Source organism: Orcinus orca, chromosome 6, assembly GCF_937001465.1.
Source record: "Orcinus orca chromosome 6, mOrcOrc1.1, whole genome shotgun sequence".
NCBI classification, from domain to species: domain Eukaryota; kingdom Metazoa; phylum Chordata; class Mammalia; order Artiodactyla; family Delphinidae; genus Orcinus; species Orcinus orca.
Window position 1 is genome coordinate 86,417,668 of NC_064564.1, and position 24,027 is coordinate 86,441,694.

The 24,027-nt window shown below is 42.7% G+C and overlaps 1 protein-coding gene across 5 annotated transcripts in view; it reads left to right on the forward strand.

Annotated features, from left to right (window-relative positions):
- LOC101282148 (stimulated by retinoic acid gene 6 protein-like) overlaps positions 1 to 24,027 on the forward strand; it is a 61,450-nt gene that overhangs the window by 29,795 nt on the left and 7,628 nt on the right. For 4 of the 5 annotated variants that reach the window (XR_004484021.2, XM_033431159.2, XM_012533660.3 and 1 more), the window contains 8 exons: positions 1,586 to 1,716; positions 5,484 to 5,604; positions 7,192 to 7,237; positions 9,429 to 9,557; positions 12,168 to 12,238; positions 13,645 to 13,756; positions 16,115 to 16,268; positions 21,677 to 21,752. Coding sequence is in view for 4 of the 5 variants with exons in the window: in XM_033431159.2 (XP_033287050.1) it covers positions 1,586 to 1,716; positions 5,484 to 5,604; positions 7,192 to 7,237; positions 9,429 to 9,557; positions 12,168 to 12,238; positions 13,645 to 13,756; positions 16,115 to 16,268; positions 21,677 to 21,752 (840 nt within the window). In the remaining variant the exon portion in view is untranslated. The remainder of the gene's footprint in view (positions 1 to 1,585; positions 1,717 to 5,483; positions 5,605 to 7,191; positions 7,238 to 9,428; positions 9,558 to 12,167; positions 12,239 to 13,644; positions 13,757 to 16,114; positions 16,269 to 21,676; positions 21,753 to 24,027) is intronic. The other variant, XM_049711138.1, reaches the window with a different exon arrangement.

Consider the following 24,027-nt stretch of genomic DNA (forward strand, 5'->3'; position numbering starts at 1 on the left):
GTTAATAAAGGCACCGTTTTCTTGCTCTCTGGCCACTTTCTTATGAAAAGCCCTGCTTTCCTGAGTAGTTTTAGCTCACCATCTTCACCCATTAATAATCCTTCGCATGTGCATGACACTCCACAGTTTATAAAGCAGGTCTTCATTTGCCATCCACAGTGTCTCTGTGATATGAGCAGAGCAGGGGTATCATCTCTGTTTTAAAGATAGGGAGACTGAGTCCCACATAGCACTTACGTACTACAGGTGGGATTGATTAGAATTCAAATCAGTTCAACCAAGTGCGTGTCCACGAACGTGCAGTGAGCAGCTACTCTTTTCAAAGCCCTGTGCTAGGTCCCACTCCAGAGGAGTTTATAGTTCACTAAACAAGTGATAAGAAAAGCATGGACATGAACTTAGCGCTGAGGGGACCCAAGCAAGGCAGCAAGTAGGTGTGCCTGATTGGGAGTGGGTTGTCAGGGAGGTTTCTGAGAGAGGTGCTCCCTGAGTTGTGCCTTGAAGATGAAGACGAGCCAGCCAAATGGAACAGGAAGGTGGGGTCCAGATCCTGACTCCCAAGTCCCCACCTGCAGGTACCTGCAGTACCCTTCCCTTCCTGCCACCTTGAGTTTTCATTAAGCCGGCTTCAAATGGCACTCCAGTGGGGAAAGCCTTTTCTCTTTGTCTCAAATGCAATTGCTTTCCCTTATGTAGACAAAGCTCTTTTGGTTAGAGGAAACAGATACCCACTCAAGCTTGTTTGCATAAAAGGAAAAGAAAGGACTTTTTATAAAGTTACAGAGATCTCACAGAAACTGGCAAGGTTGGCCTCATGGGAACTAGAGCTCTTGAGATGGGCGTCTCTGGGAGACGGATTCTACTTTTGCCTCTTTGTGTCACTGGGGTCCCTTCAGCACCATTTTACCGTTTTCCTCTCTGCCATCTGACTTTACCATCGGACTTAATGATCTCTGCTTCCCCCAGACGTCGGCAAGACTCAGTTTGGCATGACTTTCCAGAACAGAATTTTAACAGCTGACTGGCTCCTGTCCTCAGAATCACAAATCCAAAGTACAAGGCCAGGCACGGTGATTGGCCCATCCAAAGTCAGGTGACCATCTGACCACCCATAGTCCAATCAGCTGTGGCCAGGAGGTGTGATCACATGCAGCTAGCATAGCCAGTGATACCCAAACCTTCCCAGGGATATTGGAAAGGAGGACTCTCGTAGACCATGGCCAGGTGCAGGGCAGTTCCCCCAACCTGTCTGGCACATACTCTTTGTTTTGGTTTCTTAAGTCATACTGCTTGTGTCTCTCATAGATGAAATTCATCCCATTTTGCTTGTTGTCATGACTGCTGGTGTCCTTGCTTATGTTCCCCAGACTTGGAGCTTCTCCAGGGCAAGGATTTTGTCTTCCTCACTTTGGTACCCTGAATCTACGCCTAACCCCCCAATTGGCACAGAGGGCCTCAGGATATGTCAGTTGAAATAAATAGTTTACTACTCAATAGTCCCTCCCCAGAGTGGGATTGATACTTTGGAAATGAACTGTGGGAAGGAGCCACTTCTGGCCTCATGAGCTCTTTCTCTTATTCACAGACCTCTGGACTTCGTGGGCACTTTTCGTAACCGATGGTCCTATGGAGTAGCCTTTGGGGCTACAGCCAATAAGGTCATGTTCTTATTCTCAGAAGGCTACCAGCCCCTGCAAGTCCCACAATGGGCCCAAGGTACGTGTGCTGCCTCATACCTGCTGGGAGTTTTGCTGTGGAAATTCTTGCTCTTGGAGACTGCGTGGCAGGGGTTCTCTGGGATCAGGGGATAAACTTCGTTGAACTGTCAATTACTTCTTAGCTTGTTACTTGCCCAAGGTCAATGCCAAGCCCACAAAGTCTCGAGCTTTTTTATGGAGGTTTTCTCCCAGTTAGATTCAAAGGTTTTTTAGACGTAGTAGAACAAAGTCTCAGAAAATAGGTTCACTGTCACCAACCCTAGAAATCTCTCCTGAGTCATAGCCATGACTGCCTTCTTGATATCAGTAAGCCCTCAGATGCTTCCTCAGGGAACAGTGTTTACTTCTCTGGCCATTGATCTGAGGCCTCTTTGTTCCCCGTGCCCTGTGCTCTCCCTGCAGGTTCAACCATCCCTAATCCAGTGACTCCCAAACATCTCCTGTCCAGCTTGGTTCTCTCTCCTGGGTTCCAAGCCTATATGAGCAAATGCCTACAACATCTCCTTAGTTTTTAGGAGTTTTTAATGCAAATTAAAACCAAAATGATACATCTCTTAGAAGTGTACAAGTTAAGCTTTGGCAAATGTTTACATCTATGAAATCATCACCACAATCATGATAATGAACCCCAGAAGTTAACTTTTTCCCCTTTGTACTCTCTCCTTCCCACCCCATCCAGTCACCACCCCCATCCCCAGGCAGTTATGCAAATGGAATCATACAGAATGCAATCGGGGGTTTTTTTGGGGGGGGAGGGGGTCTGTTTTCTTTCACACAGCATAGTTGTTTTAAGATTCATACATGTTTAGAATGTATCAGAAATCATTCCTTTTTCATTTCTGAATAGTGTTCTACCGTATGGAGAGACCACAGTTTGTTTATCCATTCACCTATTGATAGACATTTGATTTATTTTCAGTTTTTGGCTGTTACAAATAAAGCTGCTGTAAGCATTATAAGTCTTTGTATGTTTCCATTTTTCTTGGGTAAACACCTTTGAATGGAATGTCTGGATTATTAAGATCATGTAGTAGATTATACTTTTAAAGAAACTGTCAGACTGTTTTCCAAAATGATGGTTCCGTTTGATTGTAGATTACCATCTTCAGTGTATGAGAGTTAAGTTTCTCTATGTCCTTGACAACGCATGGTCAGTCTTTTTAATTTTAGCCATTCTAAGAGGCATGTTGTGGTATCTCACTGTGGTTTCAGTTGGCAGTTTTGTAATGACTGTTGTTGTTGAGCATATTTTCATGTGCTTATCTGCTATCACTGTACCTTCTTTGGTAAAGCGTTTGTTCAAATTATTTGCCTATTTTAAAATATTGGGGATTTTTCGTTTTCTTCTTATTGAGTTTTGAGAGTTCTTTATATACTCTGTATATAAGTCCTTTATCAGATGTATAAATTGCAAATACTTTTCCCCAGTCTGTTGCTTGTATTTTTATTCTACCAACAGTTTCTTTTGAAGCGCTGGCATTTTAAATTTTGATGAAATCTAATTTTTTCATGTTTTCTTTTATGGATCATGCATATGATGTCATATAAGAAATATCTGCCTAAGCTAAGGTCACTTAGATTTTCTTCTTTGTGTTTTCTAGAAGTTTTATAGTCTCACAGTGTTTCGCATTTAGGTCTATGGTACATTCTGAGTTAATTTTTTTGAATATATAGTGTGAGGTGTGGATTGAATTCCCCTTCTTTTTTTTTTGCCTTTGGCTATCCATTTGTTCCAGCACTGTTGTCATTACAAAAACCTGTCCTTTGCCCACTACATTGCCTTTGCACCTTTGTTGAAAATCAGTTGTCTACACATGTGTATGTATGGGTCTATTTCTGGACTGTCCATTGTGTTCCATTGACCTGCAATATGTGAACGTTCCAATTTCTCCACATCCTAGCCAACACTTGTTATTTTCATTTTTTTAAAAAAAATTATAGCCATCTTAGTAGGTGTGAAGTAGTATCTGATTGTTGTCTTGATTTGCGTTTCCGTGAAGCCTAATTGATGTTGAGCATCTGGCTGGACCAGAATATTGTTTCTTGCTTCATGGCTCAAGGGTTCCTCTTCTGTTTTTTTTTTTTTTTTTTTTTTTTTTTTGCGGTACGTGGGCCTCTCACTGTTGTGGCCTCTCCCGTCGCAGAGCACAGGCTCCGGACGTGCAGGCTCAGCGGCCATGGCTCACGGGCCCAGCCGCTCCGCAGCACGTGGGATCCTCCCGGACCGGGTCACGAACCCGTGTCCCCTGCATCGGCAGGCGGACTCCCAACCACTGCGCCACCAGGGTAGCCCCTCCTCTTCTGTTTTTACAGAATGATTATACATATGTACCCTCATTACAACCTCATATTTTCTGAGTTGGCTTCTTCCACTTTTGTCTGGACCCACTACTACCCAGTTCCTAATGTTCTTACCTTCTCATTTTGGATTCTCGCTGCCAGCAGTTTCTCTTTCATGTGGGGCTTGTGCTGGGAGGGGACTTGGATATTTAGTATAATGAGCTCATGGGCCCTGATGGCTCCAGCATCCTCAGACCTACTAACACCTTACTAAGGTCTGCTGATTCTCACCTATGAATCAAGGCCTTCAGCCCTGTGCCCAGTTTCAGCTGTTATTTCAGCTTCAATTTCCTGTGAATATCTGCTGGCAATTTTGGGTTCTTCTGTTCTTGGGATTTCAAAGATCCTATTGTCTTTCCTCTGCTTCCCCTTAATCAGATGTTGATATCAAATGAGTCCTGTCACTTAGATTTATTGTAGATGTTTGTTTTTGGTTTTGCTATCTTCACTGCTCTGTCTGCTTTCATGGTTGGGGGAATTCAGATAAATTAAAAAATTATGCTGTTGCAGCTTCTAACCTCACAGCAATTATTCCTTTTATATGGTCCTTAGCTGCCAGTCCCCCACTATTCACATTTACACAAATACTGACCACCTCAACCAACCATCTCCCCTCCTTTGAGTGAGAAATGTCCTTTCTTCCCTCCTTCTCTCCATCCTACAAACTCCCACTTATATTTCATGGCCTTGCTAAATGTCACCACCTCCAGGATGCCTTCTCTGATACCCAGACCCCAGGTGAGGTCCATGACTTCCTCTTCTTGTCCACACAGCAGGTTGAATATGCCTCTATTATAGTACATATCACATCGTTTACTTTTCTTCCTGTCTTCCCTATTGGACCGTAAGCACCTCAAAGCAAGAACTTTGTTCATTCCCCCTGTGTCCTTGGTGCCTGACCCACGACCCAGCTCAAAGTAGACACTTAGGAAAGGTCATCTTGCCCAATTACATTTTACTGGATCCTGTTAGACCATCTCAGAGCTAGTCAGTGGCAGCATTAATATTATTATTGCCTTATGGATGAAGTGCACAAGAGGTTTTAGAACACAGTACATCACTGCTGTCTGTGTTGCTATGGTACACTTTATGGTGCTTTACTCTCAGTGATTTTTGTTTGTTCATTTTTGTGGTATGTTTCTGCCCATCATACTGTGAGCTAATCAAGGGCAGGGACAAAGTCTTCTTCATCTCAATAGTTAGCCCAGTGCCTGGCATGGAAGAGGTACCAGGAAGGGCCTTTTGCATGATTGCATGAAAGACATCTCTGCATTCCTCCTTGTACTAACCTGGGGCTTGTCCACTCATCTCCTTAAGTCCTGAGGTCTGTGACTGCAAGTCACACGAAACCCCATAACTGCCCTGGGTCTCCCCTGAGCCCGTGAGAAGAGGAACTCATGTCATCTCTGGCCCTGTCTCTCCCAGCCTTTGTGCTTCTGATCGGAGGCATCGAAGTCGGCCTGTCCCACTTCCCCTTCTTTGCTTGCCTCTCGTCGGAGTTCCGGCTGGTCAGCTCCATCCTGGGGTTCAGCTACTCTCTGATCTGGTAAGATGGACTCTGCCTGCCTGGCCTCCTGCAGTTCCTTTGGCCGTGGCTGGACTCTGGACAAGGAGCTGGAGGTGACCTGAGAGCTCTCTTTGGAGGGTACCTTGCCCAGAACCGACGCCCAGGGCGGGTGGGCGGAGTGACTGGTCCAAGGCCCACTGCAGCCCCTCCTTGGAAACTGCACTTGAGGCTTCAGAAGGTCAGGCCTGCATTCTGTCTGCTCCACAGGAGGCCGCTCATGATCAGAATAGTCCCAGAAGTCAGGGCTGTAGAAAACTCCGTTTCTGTCAAGTGCCGTCAGTCCCGTGGTTAGAAGCAGGAGTCCCATTGGGTTCTGCTGCTCCTCGCTGTTGCTGCTTCCCTGGGAGCCCAGGAGAAAGTGCAGGTGCCTCAGCTGGGCGTTCAGTGCTGTCGCAGTCTGGCCTCTCCCCATCTCTCCATGCCTGACAGTCTCTAGCACACACCTCCGGTCATGCAAGACTCCTATACTCCTTTCTCCGTCCACTTATTCGTTCAGCAGACATCCCGCTGTGAGCCAGGGAAAACACTGGAGGACAGGAGAGACCCTCCTGGAACATGTGTTCTGGCCTCTTTGTCTACATATTGCTATTCCCTGTGTGGATCGTCTTCCCCGACTTGGCCCAGTGATAGATACGTGCTCATCCTTCGTGGATCAGAGCCCTCAGATGTGGGACCTTTCTGACCCTCCTCTTGAGCGCTGTGCCCTCAGCGCTGACACCGGACTGGCACAGAGCTGGCCCTGGGGAATATTTTCTGGCTGAATAATCCCATGAACACTTCTGCTCTCCAGCCCTGAAACTCATCTCATTGCCTGCATCCCCCTTACTGGGCCGGCTTCCCCACTACAGCATTTTCTGTGGGGCAGGGGTCCCAGGCCCAGTGTGTGAACCAGTGCAGGGGGCTCACAAGCAAATGATACCCCAATGGCTACAATTCCAGAGTTTGTGACTTGCTTTTTAAAAATTAGAAGAGAGGGTATTCAGGGTTAGACGTGGAATAATATCATCTTAACAGCCTCTGCCAGACTTTCTGAGCAGGAGAGGAGAGGGTGGTCAGAACCACTTAGCAGCTTGGGCACCTTGGGCACCTTGGGAGTATGACCAGGAATGTGTGTCCAGCCGGGAGAAAACGTTGAGGCTTATTCCTCAGGGCAGTGTTTACAGACAGGGCATGTCCCGTCAGAAAGAGCCTCGGTCCCAGAGTCAGGACACCTGGGTCTTGGTCCTGGCTCTGGGTGTGACTCTGGAGAAATCCCTTCCCCTCTCTGGGCTTCAGTCTCCCCACCTGAGTGATGAGGGGAGAAAGTAGGAGACCTCTCAGTGTCTTCCTGCTCTGCCGTCGTGGATCCCAGGATTATGTCCTCAGTGAGGATGTGTTAAATGAATTCAGTGTGCATGTACCTAGGCACAAGCTGTATGCCTGATCTGGGTGGGATGTACTGGGGACCAGTCCTCCCAAGAAGGATTCAGAGGGGAGGTAACTCCAGGCAGGTGATATCTGAGCTGTGTTCACAGGCGCTGTGCTGGGAAGGACCCCAGGACCCCAACCCTGGTTTCTGTCTTGCAGGTTTGCTGTCACCACCCTTCACATCACACAGTGTCCCCATGGGCAGGTGAGTCCCTGCTGAGCTGTGTTTAGGGTATTCAGTCCTATCACCGTGGCCAACTCACTGTGTGACCTGGGACAAGCCTTTGCCACTCTGGGCCTCAGCTTCCTCGTGTGGACAAAAGGGGAGTTGGAGCCATTCATGATGCTTCCATTTGTAGAGCATCTTGTGTTCATCAGGTGTCATTCACAGGAGATGTTCTCTCAGTTGATGCTCATAGCAGCCCCTCAAGGGAGGGAAGCTCTTAGCAAACCTGTTTACAGATGAGGAAACTGAGGCACAAGTATATTATGTAACTCTTGAGAAGCAGCAGATTTGGGAGTTGAGACGAGGTCTGGCTGACTCTCAAGCTCATTTCTTTCCATTCCTTCATGTAGCCTCAGTTTCTCTGTCTATAAAATGGGAGACTCGAACTAGATGAATCCCTCATCACTTTGCCATGCATCGTCTTTCTCAGAATTAGAGGAAGCTGGTTCATCTGTTTAGCCCTGTACCCCAGGAAAAGGAGCAAGATGAAAGAGGGGTGTCACACTGCATCTAGAAGGGTTACCAGGTGTGTGAGGGGAGTACGAAGAAGCCACCTGGGCCAGGAGCCCACAGGAGCCTTGCCAAAGCCTTTCCTGGGCATCAGTAACTATGGAGGATTAAAGGGTGTGATAAAGAGAGTCTGGGGGGAGCTGGGCTAGAAAATGAGGCTGGTAGTCTGGGCCTTCCCTCTGCATCTCTGCACTGGGATTGAGGGCATTCCGGCACAACTCTGCCCCAAAAGAAGCCCTCCTTCCCACTGCTCACAGTACCTGAGGTTCAGGATCACAGGTATTTTCTTTGGAGTCTTGGAGAGCTTTCAGTCTTCCAGAGGTTCTTTGGAAATTTGAAATATTCATGGTTAATCGGCAGGGTCTCACTTCTATGCTCAGAATCACTAACACCAAGAACTGCTACATGCCAGGCGTTGTTCTAGGCCCAGTTCCAATCACTAACCGGAGAATCCTCAGGACACTTTGCAGACAGTGTGCTAGTGCCATTCCCAGTTCACTGGTAGGAAAGCAAGGTTCAGGGGCTAACATGACTTACTAATTAAAGATCATGGGACTGAAATCCAGACTAAGGAATTAATGAAAATTTGTCCTCATGTTTTCAAATGTATTTATGAAAACTTTATTTATAAAAATGAGACATTAGAAAGGGTCTCAAATGTCAAATATTAGGGGAAAGTTTAGATAAAGTTTGGTTCATATAAATAATGCACTATTATGCAGCATTAAAAATAATGTTCACAAATAATTTGTAACCATGTGGAGAAGTGATTATGCTATATACAGACCTACATATTTGGTACTATCTCTACTTATAATATATATAGCTATATGGGTATAGATAAAGATGAAAGACACTGAAATACTGATGGTGGTTATGTCTCACATATAAGCATATGCTGGAGACAAGGATGAAGACACGGGCCCGCACGTCTCAGAATGTGTCCGTCCCCCAGTCTAACATCACTGCATCAAAACTCTGATTTCTCCTTAGGGAGAAATACTCTGGAAACATAAAAAAAAATGAAACTAACCAGTAAATTATGAAAGATACATAACAATATGATTTGTCTTAAAACAGTGAAAAAAATTGTTTATCAAAATGAAGCTAAAAATAGAAAAACTATGAGCACCATCTTGAGAGACCTGTTACTCTTGGGAGCTTGTGTTGCTCCCAAAATGATGACACTTATGGGCTCTCCCTCCCTCCTTCCTCCTTCCCCTGCTCCCTCCCTCCTTCCCTCCTTCCCTCCTTCCTTCCTTCCTTCCTTTTCTTCTTCTCCTTCTCCCTCTCGCCCACCCCCTCCCCCTTCCTCTTCTCTCTCTACCCTCTTCTCTCTCTCTTTCACCCTCCTCTCTCTTGTGAGTATTTTCCAAAAGTAATATTTAATACCTAATGAGAAAAAAGCCATGAAAGCCCTTTGTATAAAACTAAATAGGGGTGCTAAGACTCAAGTCCAGGGCTGCTGGACTCCAAGTCCACTGCTTGTTCTGATGATGTGGGGCTTGGGGAGCGGGGATTGGCTGCTGACCTCCAAGCTCTGAGAGGGTGGGCCCTGGTGGGAGCAGGCTGGGGCAGGCAGGTTCCTGTGCACAGCCTCACCAGTGGCCTAGCCCTTCCCTACCTAGAGCCCACGCCCCATGGTCTGCTTCTGTTACAGTTTGTGGGGAAGTATGAGACTGTTGTGTTCTACTGGCCCTCACTGCTCTGCCTGGCCTTCCTTCTGGGCCGCTTCCTGTACATGTTTGTCAAGTCTCTGAGGGTCCACCTGGGCTGGGAGCTCCAGACGGTGAGTACTAAGTAAAAACACCGTGTGTGTCCTGACAGGTTAAGTTTTCCCAACAGCCTTGTGAGGTAGGTACTATTATTACTTCTCCCACTCTGTATTAGGAAACTTGGACCCAGAGGTGTCAGTTGCATTGCCCAAGCTCACATAGCTAGTCTATAGCAGAGCCAGACCTGGAACCCAGAGAATTTGGTTGTTGAGGCTCTCTCTTACCTATTGTGCTGCTTTTTCTAGTTCCTCAAAGTAAAGAGTTAGGTTGTTTGCATGAGATCTTTCTTTTTTTCTTAATATAGGCATTTACTGCTATACACTGCCCTCTTAGAACTGAACTGCTTTTCCTGTATCCCATAAATTTCTGTATGTTGTATTTCTATTTTCATTTGCTTCAAGATATTTCTGATTTCCCTTTTGATTTTTTCTTTGACCCATTGGTTGTTCAGGAGTGTATCGTTTGTGAATTTTCCAATTTTCCTCCTGTTATCAACATCTAGCTTTTTGTGGTCAGAAATTATGTCTCATATGATTTCAATCTTCTTACGTTTAAGACTTGTTTTGTGGCCAAACATATGCTCTATCCTGGAAAATGTTCTTGAGAAGAATATGTATTCTGCTGCTGTTATATGGAATGTTCTATAAATGTCTGTTTGGTCCATTTGGTCTATAGTGTTGTTCTAGTCAGCTGTTTCCTTATTGATTTTCTGACCGGATTATCTATCCATTGTTGAAAGTGTGGTGTTGAAGTCCTCTACTATTATCATGTTGCTGTTTATTTCTTCCTTCAGTTCTGTTAATATTTATTTTATATACTTAGGTGCTCTGATATTAGGTATGTATATGTGTTTACAATTTTTATATCATTTTGATGAACTGACCTCTTTATCATTATATAATGACCTTCTTTGTCTCTTGTGATAGTTTTTGACTTAAAGTCCACTTTGTCTCATGCAAAATCTTTAGTTGTGGCATGTGAACTGTTAGTTGCGGCATGTGGGATCTAGTTCCCTGACCAGGGATGGAACCCAGGCCCCTTGCATTGGGAGTGCAGAGCCTTAGCCACTGGACCACCAGGGAAGTCCCCATTATTTCTTTTTTAAAAAAATATTATTTATTTTATTTATTTGTTTTCCTTATTTATTTTTTTTGGCTGCGTCAGGTCTTAGTTGCAGCACACAGGATCTCTGTTGAGGCATGCAGGATCTTTTCATTATGGTGTGTGGTCTGCTTGGGTTTCTCTCTAGTTGCGGCATGCAGGCGTCTCTCTAGTTGTGACATGCAGGTTTTCTCTCTCTAGTTGTGGTGTGCAGGCTCCAGGACACATGGGCTCAGTAGTTGTGGCGCCTGGGCTCCAGAGCATGTGGGCTCTGTAGCTTGTGGCATGTGGGCTCTCTCATTGAGGCGTGCAAGCTCAATAGTTGTGGCATGTGGGCTTAGTTGCGCCGCAACATGTGGGATCTTAGTTCCCCGACCAGGGATCGAACCCGCATTCCCTGCATTGGAAGGTGGATTCTTTACCACTGGACTACCAGGGAAGTCCCCCCATTATTTCTTTATACAGCTTTCTCCCCTTTTCTCTTTCTCTGTTCCTTCGAGGACTCCAGAAGGACTCCCCCACCCCATTGACCCCCCTGCCCCATTTCCCTGCTCTTAGCTTTCCCCAGACTATTCCGCCATGCTGATCCCCTCAGTGTTCTGGGTGGTGTGAGACAGGAATGGATCTGTTGGCCAGTGTCCCCCAAGACTGGGGAAGGTGGGCTCTCACTTCACTTTTATTTTCCCTCATAGGAGAAGTTACAAGCTAAGAGGGCCTTCTCTCTATGCCCTGAGCTATACTACTTTGGAGGAGGAGTGATGTTGGTAAAATGAAACTGTTCTCCTTGTTCTCTTTCATGCATCTATTCTTGGAGTTTTTGCTTAACTAGCGTGCTGTAACCTCCAAGGTAGATATTTGGGCCCCCACAAAGGTACTCTCACCTGTGGGTGGTTGTCAAAGTTGGAGTATCTGAGGGCATATGGGAACTGGAACCTCCTGTTCCTCCAGCTCGCTGATGTCACTTACGAGTCAGAATTATAACCAGGTCTATTTTACTCTGCGCAACATCTGCAATATATAAGATTTCGTCTCACAGTGTGTAAAAGTTACATATTCAATATATTGGCAAAACAGATGACTACTGTGGAAAGCTCATTACACTTGGAGAAAACATTTCCAAACATACTATTAAAGTTCATTTCAAAATAAGAAATGAGCAAGAGAAATTCCTTTTCATAAAAAATAAAAACACTGGGATTTTGGGTGTTTCATTTCTGGAACAGTGTTTTGAACTATGATGAGAAATCACCAAATCTCAAAGGGAAAAATCGACTTCACAAAACAAAGGCTGGTGTAAAGCAGTAAGCAGAAGAGTCAAGGAAGGTCAGGCCTCTGGCATTTCATGAAAGAAGTGCTTGGGAAACAGGAGACGGGACCGTATAGTCTCTTCAATAAATGACGGGTGTCTGGGGATGGCAAGTTTTACCGAAAATCCTGGCCTCTAGGGAAATAGCCCCTCAAAGAGACCAAAGCCCTAACAAGACTTTGTGAGCCAAAACATCAACCTCTCTCTTTTCTCACAGGAAGAAAAGCCTTTCCTGGAAGTTCACCAGGCAGAGCACGTCAAACAGCTCCTGAGGAAGTGCCCCCTGCAGTAAGCACAGTTATATTTGTTCACGCCCCTCGGCGTTTGTACCAATATTGATGAGCCCTGACCGTGTCAGAGACCTGGAGATGACTGGAAGAGCCCTGTTTTAGGACGCTTGTTTGCTAATAACAGAAACTTGACTCAAATGGGATTAAGGAGAAACAGGAAAGTTATGGCCTTACATAATTAAAGAGCCTAGAGGTCGCCAGTTTTCAGACACAGATGGATCCAGGGGTTTGACTGATATAATCAGAACTAGGTCTCTTTCCCTCATCTCTCAGCTCTGCTTTTACCTGTGTTAAACTCTTAGTTAGGTAGGCTTCCTCCCCGTGGTGGCCCCCAGAATCTCTAAGCTTATACACTCCTGTCTTAAGCTCATAGAGAAGAGAATGTTTTCTTTCAAATAATTCAAACAAAATTCCCATGAATGTGTTTCATTGGATCAAGTTGGACCACATGGCATCCCAGAACCAATTACTGTGAGTAGGTGATTGGAGTAAACTGATTGTTAAACCAGGGTCACATGTTCACCATGGGAACTAGGAAGTGGTTCAGCTTCACTTAAACCACCAGGACTGATGGTGGGGAAGAGTAGATTCCCAGAGAAAAACTGAGATGTTGTTACCAATAAAAGAGGACATAGCTCTTGACCAGGCAAGAACACCTGGTCTTCAGTGACCATTCAAGTCACCCTACCCCTGCCACTGCCACTGTGCACAAGGGTATATTCCCAGAGAAGGGATATGTCTAATCCAAGGTCATAGTGGCAAAACTAGTTCTTTGGTTAGAGTTACATTTGGCTACATATAGCAGAAAATGCAAAATAATCATGGCACAAATAAAAGAGAGATTTCTTTCTTTCTCATGTAAAAGAATTCTGGAGGCAGGCAGTCCATACTAACCCTGGACTGCCCACCACACAGTTTACCCATTGTCTGTCTTTCTGTTCCAGTAACGTAGTGGCTTCCATCATGAAGGCTGTCTGTGGCCCAAGATAGATGCTGGGGCTCCAGCCTGGGCCAGCCACCATGTCTGCCCTTCAGATGGCAGGCAGGAGAAAAGAGTGAAGTCAAAGGGAATCCTCCCAGCTGTGTCAGTTCCACCTGACCAGCCTCCCCAAAGTCCCACACCACATCTCTGGTCACGTCTAATTGGCCTGTTTAGTCTTGGTCACTCTTAGCTGTAAGAGAGGTCGGGAACTATAGCCTTTAATTTGGTAGATTGCTGTACTGAATAAAACTGAGTCTTTGTTCTTAAGAATAAGGGGAGAATGAAAACTGTGCAATCTACCAGTGCTCTTTGTCTTCACTATACTCTAAGGTGAAGAAGAGGAGATGATATTATTTTCAGAAGAATCAGGCATTTGTTTACCAGCCACAACCTGTCTTCTCTTGATGTTTATTCATTCACAGAGAGAGAGAAAAGTCTTGGTTCCAAACCAGGATATATGAGTGGGACCCTTACTTTCAGTTCCCAAGCAGGATGATTGGAACCACTGTGTTGGCTTTCATCTGCTTGTACCTTGTAAGTAGATCTAAGCAAATCCTTTATTATTTTATAAATGGGGTGGGTCTAGGATAGGGGTTGTTCTTTAAAAGCTGGGTCAAAATTGAGTATCTGTAAATCAAAAAAGTACAATTCTTTGACCCCACCATTTTGACTCCAAGGACACTTATACTCATGTGGTGAATATTACTAATAAATATAATCGAGTTATTTACGGAGACTTCCAGTTACCAATTCCACATGTAAAGAGCTTGCAATATGCCAATCCATCTTAACAAATACAAATCTGAACAAATTGAAGAATCAACAACTCTTCTTAGATCCCTAAGAGCAGTGAGGTCATGGAGCAAACCTTTACCCCTAAAACTGAAGAGACACGATCATCACAGAATGGAGCAGAAACCCCATGGCAACCAGTGCCAAGGTAGGAAAATCTGAACTGTAATTGATGCCATCAATCAATTGGATATTTTGGAAATCCAAAGACTACTTCATCAACAACAGCAGAATACACATTCTTCTCAAGAGTAAATGGAAAATTCAACAAGATAGACTATATCCTGGACCATAAAACACATCTTAATAAATATAAAAGAATAGAAATCATACAATGTCTGCTCTCAGATCAAAGTGGAATTAAATTAAAAATCAGTAACAGAAAGATAATGGAGAATCTGCAAGTAGTAGGTATGAAAACAACACACTTTAAAGTAACATATGAGCCAAAGAAAAACATCAAGGGAAATTAAAAATGTTTTGAACAGATGAAAATGAAAACACAGCTTATCAAAATTTGTGGGAGGCAGCAAAGGCAGTGCTTAGAGGGAAATTTATAGCATTGAATGTACATATTAGACCTGAAGAAAGATCTTAAATCAATCGTCCAAACTTTCACCTTAGGAAACGAACAAACAAAAAAGAGCAAATTAAAATGCAAAGTAAGCAGAAGAATAGATGTAATAAAAATTAGAGCAGAAACCTATGAAATTGAAAACAGGAAGTCAATAAAGTACAGAATCAAAGCATTTCATGTGGTCATTGTTATCTGAGATAAAATGTCTGAGTCAAAAGCAGGGTCAAATGGCGGGATAAAAATGGCCAAATTGTCTTCTGCTCATTTTAAATGTACTAGGATGATACCTATATAAACTAATCCTGTGATTAAGTTTTAAGTGGATGTATTAGGTTATGATGAAGTACCACATAAACCCACAAATTTCAGTGACAACACTGAATATATTTTTGCCCACCTAACAGTGTTGAGTGAGTGTTGAGGTTTGGGAGGTAGCAGTCTTCCACGTGTTTGTTCCATAACTGGTTTCTCCATCGTGTGCCTTCATCATCCCTGAGCACCCTCACCATCTGCATCCAGTCAACAGAAGGAGAAAGCAGGTGGCGAAATGCCTGTGAGAGGTTTTCAAAGGCTATGTGGACCCAGCACACATTCCTTCCACTCTTCTTCCATTGACAAGAACCTTGTTATTTACCCACATCTAACTCAAGGGAGGCTGGCAAATGTAGTCCAGCCTGTGCCCAAAAAAGAGGAGAAGAGATTTTAATGGACAACTAGCTAGAGTTCTCTGCAGCAGTGGGTAAATCACTAGGGGTTATTGTGTTTATTAAATCATTATTGGTTGTCTACTCTATGCCAAACACTATACTAAGACCTGGAAGAGAGAAGAGAGCTGATTCAGCAGAGTCTTGGCCTGGGAGTAGCCCATGGTCTAAGACAAGAAGATAAAACACAGTATGAAGTACTGCCGTCTAACTAGAGAAAAAGAAAAGGTAAAAGTGCTTTGGAAATTTAGTGAATTACTCTGGATTGAGAACCTGCCTGAAAATAGTAGCATTTGAGCTCCACATTCAGTTCGGTTGATGAAGTAAAATGGCGTCAGGGACTCTAGAAGCAATGGCATGATGATGGGGGCATGAGGGCAGGATGACAGGATGATAGGAGGGGAGCAAGCATGACATGCATACAGGAAACAGCACCTCCTCCAATTTGGTCATTGCCAAGATACAAGAAGGGGAACAGTGAGAAGTGTTTGGAATTGTCCCCAGGGTCACCCCTTATTCAAAGTCCACTCTGTTTTAATTATTTCACTCTGATTTAATTAATGTTTGAAGAGTTCTTTGAGCCCTTGTGGTGCCTACTCTTATATGCTGTTGTGTTAAGAACAGAGTTTGGGGTGACTCCTGTCTCCAAAGAAGTCACAATCCCATTCATCTCAGTAGAGCAAGTGTCCAGAGTCTATTGCAGATGAGTTTTGAGCTTCAGAGAGTTTTGACCTCAAAACCAAAGAGAGACCCATATGTTATTCATATACTGAGCTGGACTCAGGTGAGACCTTGAAACATTTGCTCTGTGTCCCCCAGTTCATTGTCATTGAGTTCTGCATGTTCGTGTATGTGAGAGATGAGCTGGATGTGTTTGAAGGGGAATTGGAGAGCTACGTCGCCTCCATGAACCGGACGGGTACCCTGACCCCAGTCCTCCTGCAGGTGAAAGAGCTGATTAACGTCACCAAAGGTAAAACCATCCTCCACCTTTGTTCCTGCTGCCTGTGTAGGAAACAGAGAGGGACTTGTGACCTGTGGCAGGTGCACACCTATAATGATTATTGCTGCTGGTCTTGATATTACCTGTGTTACAATTGCTCTATGCCTCCCTGGGTTGACTCAAAGGAAAAAGGGGTCAGGACACAGGCCATTTTGTTAGAACCTGTTTGGGGCTGAATTGAACATGCCCTGATAATTTTCTAATCTCAAATAGCCTGTTTTGTTTGATGCCAGTGGAAACAACTAAAATCATCATATTTTTTTCACTTTGGAAAAGATAAAACAGTGGTCCATGACTTTATTATTATATGGAAAGTTTACTTATATCATTCAAATTTAATTTCTGCTTAGTTCAGGTTGCTATAACAAATTACCATAGACTGTGTGGTATAAAAACAGACATTTATTTCTCACAGTTCTGGAGACTGGGAAGTTGAAGGTGCTAGCAGACCTGGTGTCTGGGGAGGGTCAGTTTCCTGACTTGCTGAAGGCCACCCTCTCTTTGAGTCCTCACATACTGGATGGAGAACAGGGAGAGGAAGCGAACTCTCTCATGTATCTTCTTATAGGGCACTAATTCCATCATGAGGGCTCCACCCTCATGATCTAATCACCTCCCAAAGGCTCCATTTCCAAATACCATCACATTGGGGATTGGAGTTTCAACACATGAATTTTGTGGGGGGTGGGAGACACACACATTCTGTCCATAACAGTCACTTTACCTTAAAATAGTAGCTTTCTTTGAAAATGACATACTCTAATTATATGTCCATTGCCCATGAAGGAAGGAAAGTTCTTCACTATTCCTTGTTGAGAAAGGACCTGGACAAGATGTCAGGATAAACTCTGTCATTGGACAAGTCAGGTCCCTTCTCTTGGCCTCAGTTTCCTCATCTTTAAAATGGGACTGGGATGAGGGTACCAAATGGTTTCCAAAAGCCTTTGTAGCTCTGACATTTAATGGCTGTAAATTACCATATGTTCCTTAAGCCATGAAACAGGTGATGCAAATAATATTTTCACTTAAGACTCACAAGCTAGTAGAATATCAAAACCAGAGGGGAATAGATCTACTGTGAATTATTTGAGGAAAATTCTCTTATACATACATGACATAGAAGGTTACACTAAGGTGGGTACTGCTTCTTCCATATCACCATACTTTTTTGTTGCCCTTGAACACTTCTATTCATCTTTAATGTTCTGCCTGAGTCCCTTCCTATACACTCAGCGAGCATATTCTAATGTTTGATTTAATAATACTTGTTTTAAGTCATACTTCAGAAAATTCACACTTCTACCCCTGTTTTGGGCAACTTTTTAATGCTAACCTCAGTTACTTGGTCTGGGTGAATTGTAGTGAGTATATCGCCATATTCACTCATGTTTTATCTCCTCTTTGATATATTTCTCACGTTTAGACACTTTAAGAATCAGTATATAACATTTTCACTCTGTCTCAATCTCTTCCAGCTTTAAACAGCTGCCCTCTTTCCAAGAGAGACTCTTAGGCTGAACATGCTTCACCTTTGGGATGATAAAGGCATTAAATTAAAGGTGTGTGGTCATGTTCTTGCTGCTGGCTGGAAAAAGTCTGCACTCACTCTTCTTGTGGCCAGACTCCTTCCATCCTCTCCTTCCAAGGATGTGTCCCCTGCATCCCCTGGGGTGAGGTTTATGGTGATTTACCCACATCCTTTGTGTTGGTGGAGGTTTGGGATAGAGCAATTGCCTAGTCCTGGTGATGCTGATAAAGACACATCTGAAACTTGAAAGGAATGGAAATCAGCTTTCTTTTTCCTTCTTTTTAAAAACAGCTTTATGAAGATATAACTCATATACCATACAATTCACTCATTTAAAGTGTACCATTCAGTGGCTTTTAGTATTTTGAAATTTATGCACCCATCACCACAGTCAAATTTAGAACATTTTCATCACCCTAAAAGAAATCATGACCACTTTCAGTCACTCCCCATTTCTCAACTCTCCCCGGCCACTATTTTCTGGCTCTATAGATTTGCCTATTCTGGACATCTTATATAAATAGAATCATACAATATGTGGCCTTTTTTGATTGACTTCTTTCACATAGCAAGATGTTTATAAGGTTCATCTATATCATAGCATGTGTCTCAGCTTCATTCTTTTTTATTGCTGAATTTTATTCTGTTGTATGAATATACAATATTGTATTTATGTATTTGTCTGTTGATGCAAATTTGGGTTGTTTCAACTTTTGGTTATTATGAATAATACTGCTGTGAACATTCATCTACAAGTTTTTCATATATTTTTATATATCTTGGGTATATACCTAGGAGTGGAATTCTGGATCATGTGGTAATTATGTTTAAGCTTTTGGGGGAATTGCCAGACCGTTTTCAAAAGCAGCTTCATCACTATGTATTGACATCACCAATGTATGAGGGGTCCAGCTTCTAGGCCTTCATCAACATTTGTTAATATCTTTATTTTTTATTATAGCCATCTAGTAAGTATGAAGTGGTATCGCATTGTATTTTTTTTAAATTGAAGTATAATTGATTTATAATGTTTCAGGTATACAGCAAAGTGATTCAGATATATATATATATATATACACACACATATATATTATTTTCCAGATTCTTTTCCATTATAAGTTATTACAAGATATTGACTATGGTTCCCTGTGCTATACTGTAGGCCCTTGTTTTTTTTAATCTATCTTATATATAGTAGTGTGTATCTGTTAATCCCAAATTCATAATTTATCCCTCTTCCTCCCCCCCACCTTTGGTAATCGTAAGTTTGTTTTCTATGTCTATGATTCTGTTCCTGTTTTGTAAATAAGTTCATTTGTATCATTTTTTTAGATTCCACATATAAGTGATATCATGTTATATTTGTTTTTCTCTGACTTACTTCACTTAGTATGATAATCTCTAGGTCCATCCATGTTGCTGCAAATGGCATTATTTCATTATTTTTTATGGCTAAGTAATATTCCATTGTATGTATATACCACGTCTGCTTTATCCATTCATCTGTTATTGGACACTTAGGTTGCTTCCATGTCTTGGCTATTGTAAATAGTGCTGCTATGAACATCGGGGGTGCGTTGCAGTTTTGATTTTCATTTCCCTGATGGCTGATGATGTTGAGCATCTTTTCATGTACTTATTGACAATTTGTACCTCTTCTTTGAGTAATGACTACTGAGATTCTTTGCCCACTTTAAAATTGGATTATTTGTCTATTATTGAGCTGTAAGAGTTCTTTGTATATTCTATATACACATCCCTTACAAGAGATATAATTTACAAATAATTTCTTCCATTCTGTGGGTTGCTTTTTCACTTTTTTGATGGTGTCCTTTGAAACACAAATGCTTTTAATTCTAATGCGGTCTAATATATCTTGTTTTCTTTTATCACTGTGCATGTCTAAGAAACCATTGTCTAACCCAAGGTCACAAAGATTTACTCTCATATTTTATTCTGAGACTTTTATCATTTTAGCTGTTACATTGAGTGTATGATCCATTTTGATTTAATTTTTGTATACGGTATGAGGTAAGGTTCTAACTTCATTGTTTTACATGGGGAATATCAGTTTCCCCTGCACTATTTGTTAATAGGCATATTCCTTCCCCATTGAATTGTCTTGTCATCCTTGTTGAAAATACATTGACAATGGGGGTTTACTTCTGGATTCTCAATTTATTCCATTGGTCTATTTGTCTATCTTTATGGCAATATCACACTGTCTTATTACTGTAGCTCAAGAAATGTGAGTCCTGTAATTTTGTTCTTCTTTTTCAAGGTTGTATAGCCTATTCAGGGTCGCTTCATTTTTATATGAATTTTAGGATTAGCTTGTCAATTTATCCAAAAATGACATTGGAATTTTGACAGGGATTTGAATCTGTAGATCAATTTAGGGAGTATTGCCATGTTCACAAAGAACAACCAATACGTAAAAGTGATACGTTTTTCCATTAATTTAGGTCTTCTTTAATTTCTTAAAACAAGCTTTTGTAGTTTTTTTTTTTTTTTTTTTCGGTACGCGGGCCTCTCACTGTTGTGGCCTCTCCCGTTGCGGAGCACAGGCTCTAGACGCGCAGGCTCAACGGCCCATGGCTCACGGGCCCAGCCGCTCCGCAGCATGTGGGATCTTCCCAGACCGGGGCACGAACCCGCGTCCCCTGCATCAGCAGGCGGACTCTCAACCACTGCACCACCAGGGAAGCCCTATTCTTAAGTATTTTATTCTTTATGATACTATTGCAAATGCAGTTGTTTCTTACTTCATTTTCATATTATTTGTTGGTAGTGTATAGCAATAGAATTGACTTTTATATATTGGTCTTGTGTCTTACAACCTTGCTGAACTCATTTATTAATTCATTTTACTTTGTTTGTTTATTTATTCCTTAGGATTTTCTATATATAGGAACATGTTGTTGGTGAATAGAGATAGTTTTATTTCTTCCCTTGCAGTCTGGATGCATTTTCTTGCCTAACTGCCCTGGCTAGACCCTCTAGTACAATGTTGGATAGAATTGGCAAGAGCAGACATTGATTTTCTTATTCTTGAACTGATGGGGAAAGCAGTCTGTTTTTCACCAATTAAATATGATGTTAGCTGTGGGTTTTTTGCAGATGCTTTTTATCCAATTGAGGAAATTCCCTTCTATTTCTAGTTTATGGAGTGATTTGAGTTATAAAGAGGTGTTGGATTCTTTCGAATGCCTTTTCTGTACCTATTGAGAGTCGGCTTACACAGAAGCTTTTACTTCCTTCCCTCTGTCTCCATCCCTCTCTCACAAGCACACAGAATCATTCTGAAAGCAAATTAGGTACGAAATAGTAAAAACATACTGAAAGATGGATGAATGAATAGTCAAGACCCTGATTCCAGTTACCGTTGCACAAGGTGACTGTTTATTGGGTAACCACCCCCCCAAAAGCAGAGATTGGAAGTTCAAGAATTAATGATGTTTTACTAGGCTGGAGGCTACCTACAATGTGTACGCTCCATAATTTTCTTTTTCTATTACTCACTGTAGATTGAAAATATTAATACCAAAGGCAAAGATTATAAATACGCAGGAAATAAAGGATATCGAGGGTGTATGGCTAAAATGAAACAGAAAATAAGCAAAACGTTATTTGCACAAGAGGTGTGTTAAAGGAAGTGCAGTATATTTTGCCCAAACCTTTCTGTTGTGAGTTTCTGCATTTTAGTTCTCCGACCAGGGATTGAACCCAGGCCCTCAGCAGTGAAAGTGCGGAGTCCTAACCACTGGACCACCAGGGAATTCCCTCTGCATTTTAAAAATAGTTTCTGGTTCATCTTCTGAGGCCTCTTGTATCACCTTTTCTGTTTCAGGAGTCTGGGTGGTGACCATCTTGCCTGCCTCCCTCACGTGTGTGAGCTACCTGTTTCACATCTTGGCTTGTTACAGGTAAGAGGGTTCTAGGAGTCATTTGTGTGTCTTCAGCCGGGAAAGCAGCTGATAGACTTTTCTCAGAATTCCCAGGCAGTGCCAGCAGTGCCCAAACTGGGAACAGCAGTATATATAGGGTCTAGGGACAACCATACCTATTGGTAGTAAAAGACAAAAACAAACAAACAAAAAACTATTGATTTGAGCTCCCACTATAAGCTTGACATTGTGATTAGAGTCTTCTTTTGGTTTTCAGCAAAACCCCAAGCGGTACTTTCATCTCCATGTTCACTGCTGAGTAGGCGAGACTCAACACAATAACTTTAGCCACAGGCTGTTAGCAGCTGATCTCGTCTTCTGGCGCCTTCTGACCTTGTCATTTCTTGTACACTTCTGCATTGCTACTAGGTGTTAGACCCGCCCTGCTCTCCAGGACTAATCACACTGCGCTCCCAGCAGGTGAATCTGGCTCAAGGGGACCTCACAGGAGGTTGGGACAAGGGAACCAGGGGTATCCGTCTCTAGAACAGCAGCACAGGAGGAGGGGATGGCCTTCAGTATGTAGCTGGCATTTGCATGCAGACGGAAGTTGAATTTAGGTATCTATTGCTCCCTTTTCTCTCCATTTCTCTGCCTTTGTCTCTGCCTCTCTTTCTCTTTCTTTCTTTCTTTCTTTCTTTCTCTCTCTCTCTCTCTCTCTCTCTCTCTCTCTGTCTCAGTCTCTAGTTCACAGTCTCCCACTCACTCACAGGAAGCCCAGGGCCAATTCCCACCCCTGCAGAGCATCCTGCTTTTGCATCCTCCCCATCTGGCTACTCAAAGGTTGGGTCTCTTGCAGATGACATCTAAGTGAAGACTCTCCTGGCACAAAGAGCCCCAGTTCTCCATCCCAGCCCTGGCTTGCCCCCTGTCTCTGCTTTCTTCTCCCTGGGCTCTGTGGGTGGACTGGACACTGCTGCTTACCCTTTCCCTGCCTGTTGTAGGGATATGTCTGCTCCTTCCTTCATTAGCCTACAAGTGGCTGGGAGATATTCACTGAGGCATTTGACCGCAACCAGGAACAACCACAATGCAGAGCTGGCTGCATGGATGTGGGTGGAGGGTAGCTGAGGGCACAGGGACAAGAAGGCCCCTGTGGTGGGGAGGCCTCCTTCCCGTCCAGGCTGGCCCTTCCCTCCCACACCTGTCACCCAGGAGTGACAATCCCTGCCCTGCCTACTTTACAAGACCGTGGGGCAGAGGAAATAATGGATGAGAAAGCACCCTTTGGACAGCAGTAGCACTGTGCCAGTATTGTTATTTTTCTTATAATTATGCCAACCTATCTACAGGCTTGTGTTTTAAAAACAAAGTTACAAAAATATTTAGTGTAAAGTAGGTCTTCCCATCAGGCCCCAGATTGTTGCCCAAGAGCTAAGCACTATTATTCATTTTCTGTGCATCCTTCCAGAAATTTTCTCTGCAAATATATCTGTGCATGTTTGTATTCCTGGTTGCACACCTCTGGTACTGCCAACAGAAACACAATGAAAGCCACAGATACAATTTTACATTTTCTAATAGACACTATTTAAAAAAGGTAAAGGAGAGGTGAAAATAATTTAATAATATGTTATTTAACCCAGCATAACTCAAATATCATCATTTCATTATGTAATAAATATGCCAACTATTAATGAGATACTTACATTCTTTATTTCATACTAAGTTTTCCCAATTCAGTGGTGATGAAATTGCAAAATAACCTGGAAATTGCTGGAATGGGATGTTAAGAAAAAAGGAGGATATAGATGTGAATGTGGACTGTTAACAAAACTATGCCAACCTAATCTTTAGGCAAAAGGCCAGGCTGAGACGGGCACATGGGAAAAGCACACAGTGATTTCTTTGGGTGCTGGGATTGTGAGGAATTGTGGCTTCTTTTTCATTTCATTTTGTGTTGTTACAAGTGGGGGGCTATTGTTAAAATTTTTTTACCTGTTTTGAAATAATATTATATAGGTAATGTATATTCATTGTAGAGAAAATAAGAAAATAGAGCAAGCTAAAGAAACTAAAAGCCACACACACAGTCTCAACTATCACATTCAGTCACCGTTGAGATTAGGTAGCTATATGCTATTTTTACAAAATATATTAAGTTTAAGGTTTTTAAATTATCAGGGAAATGCAAATCAAAACCACAATGAGATGTCATCTCACATCTTTGAGAATGGCTATTACCAAAAACACAAAGATAAGTGTTGACAAGGATGTGGAGAAAAGGGAACCCTCCTACACTATTGGTGGGAAG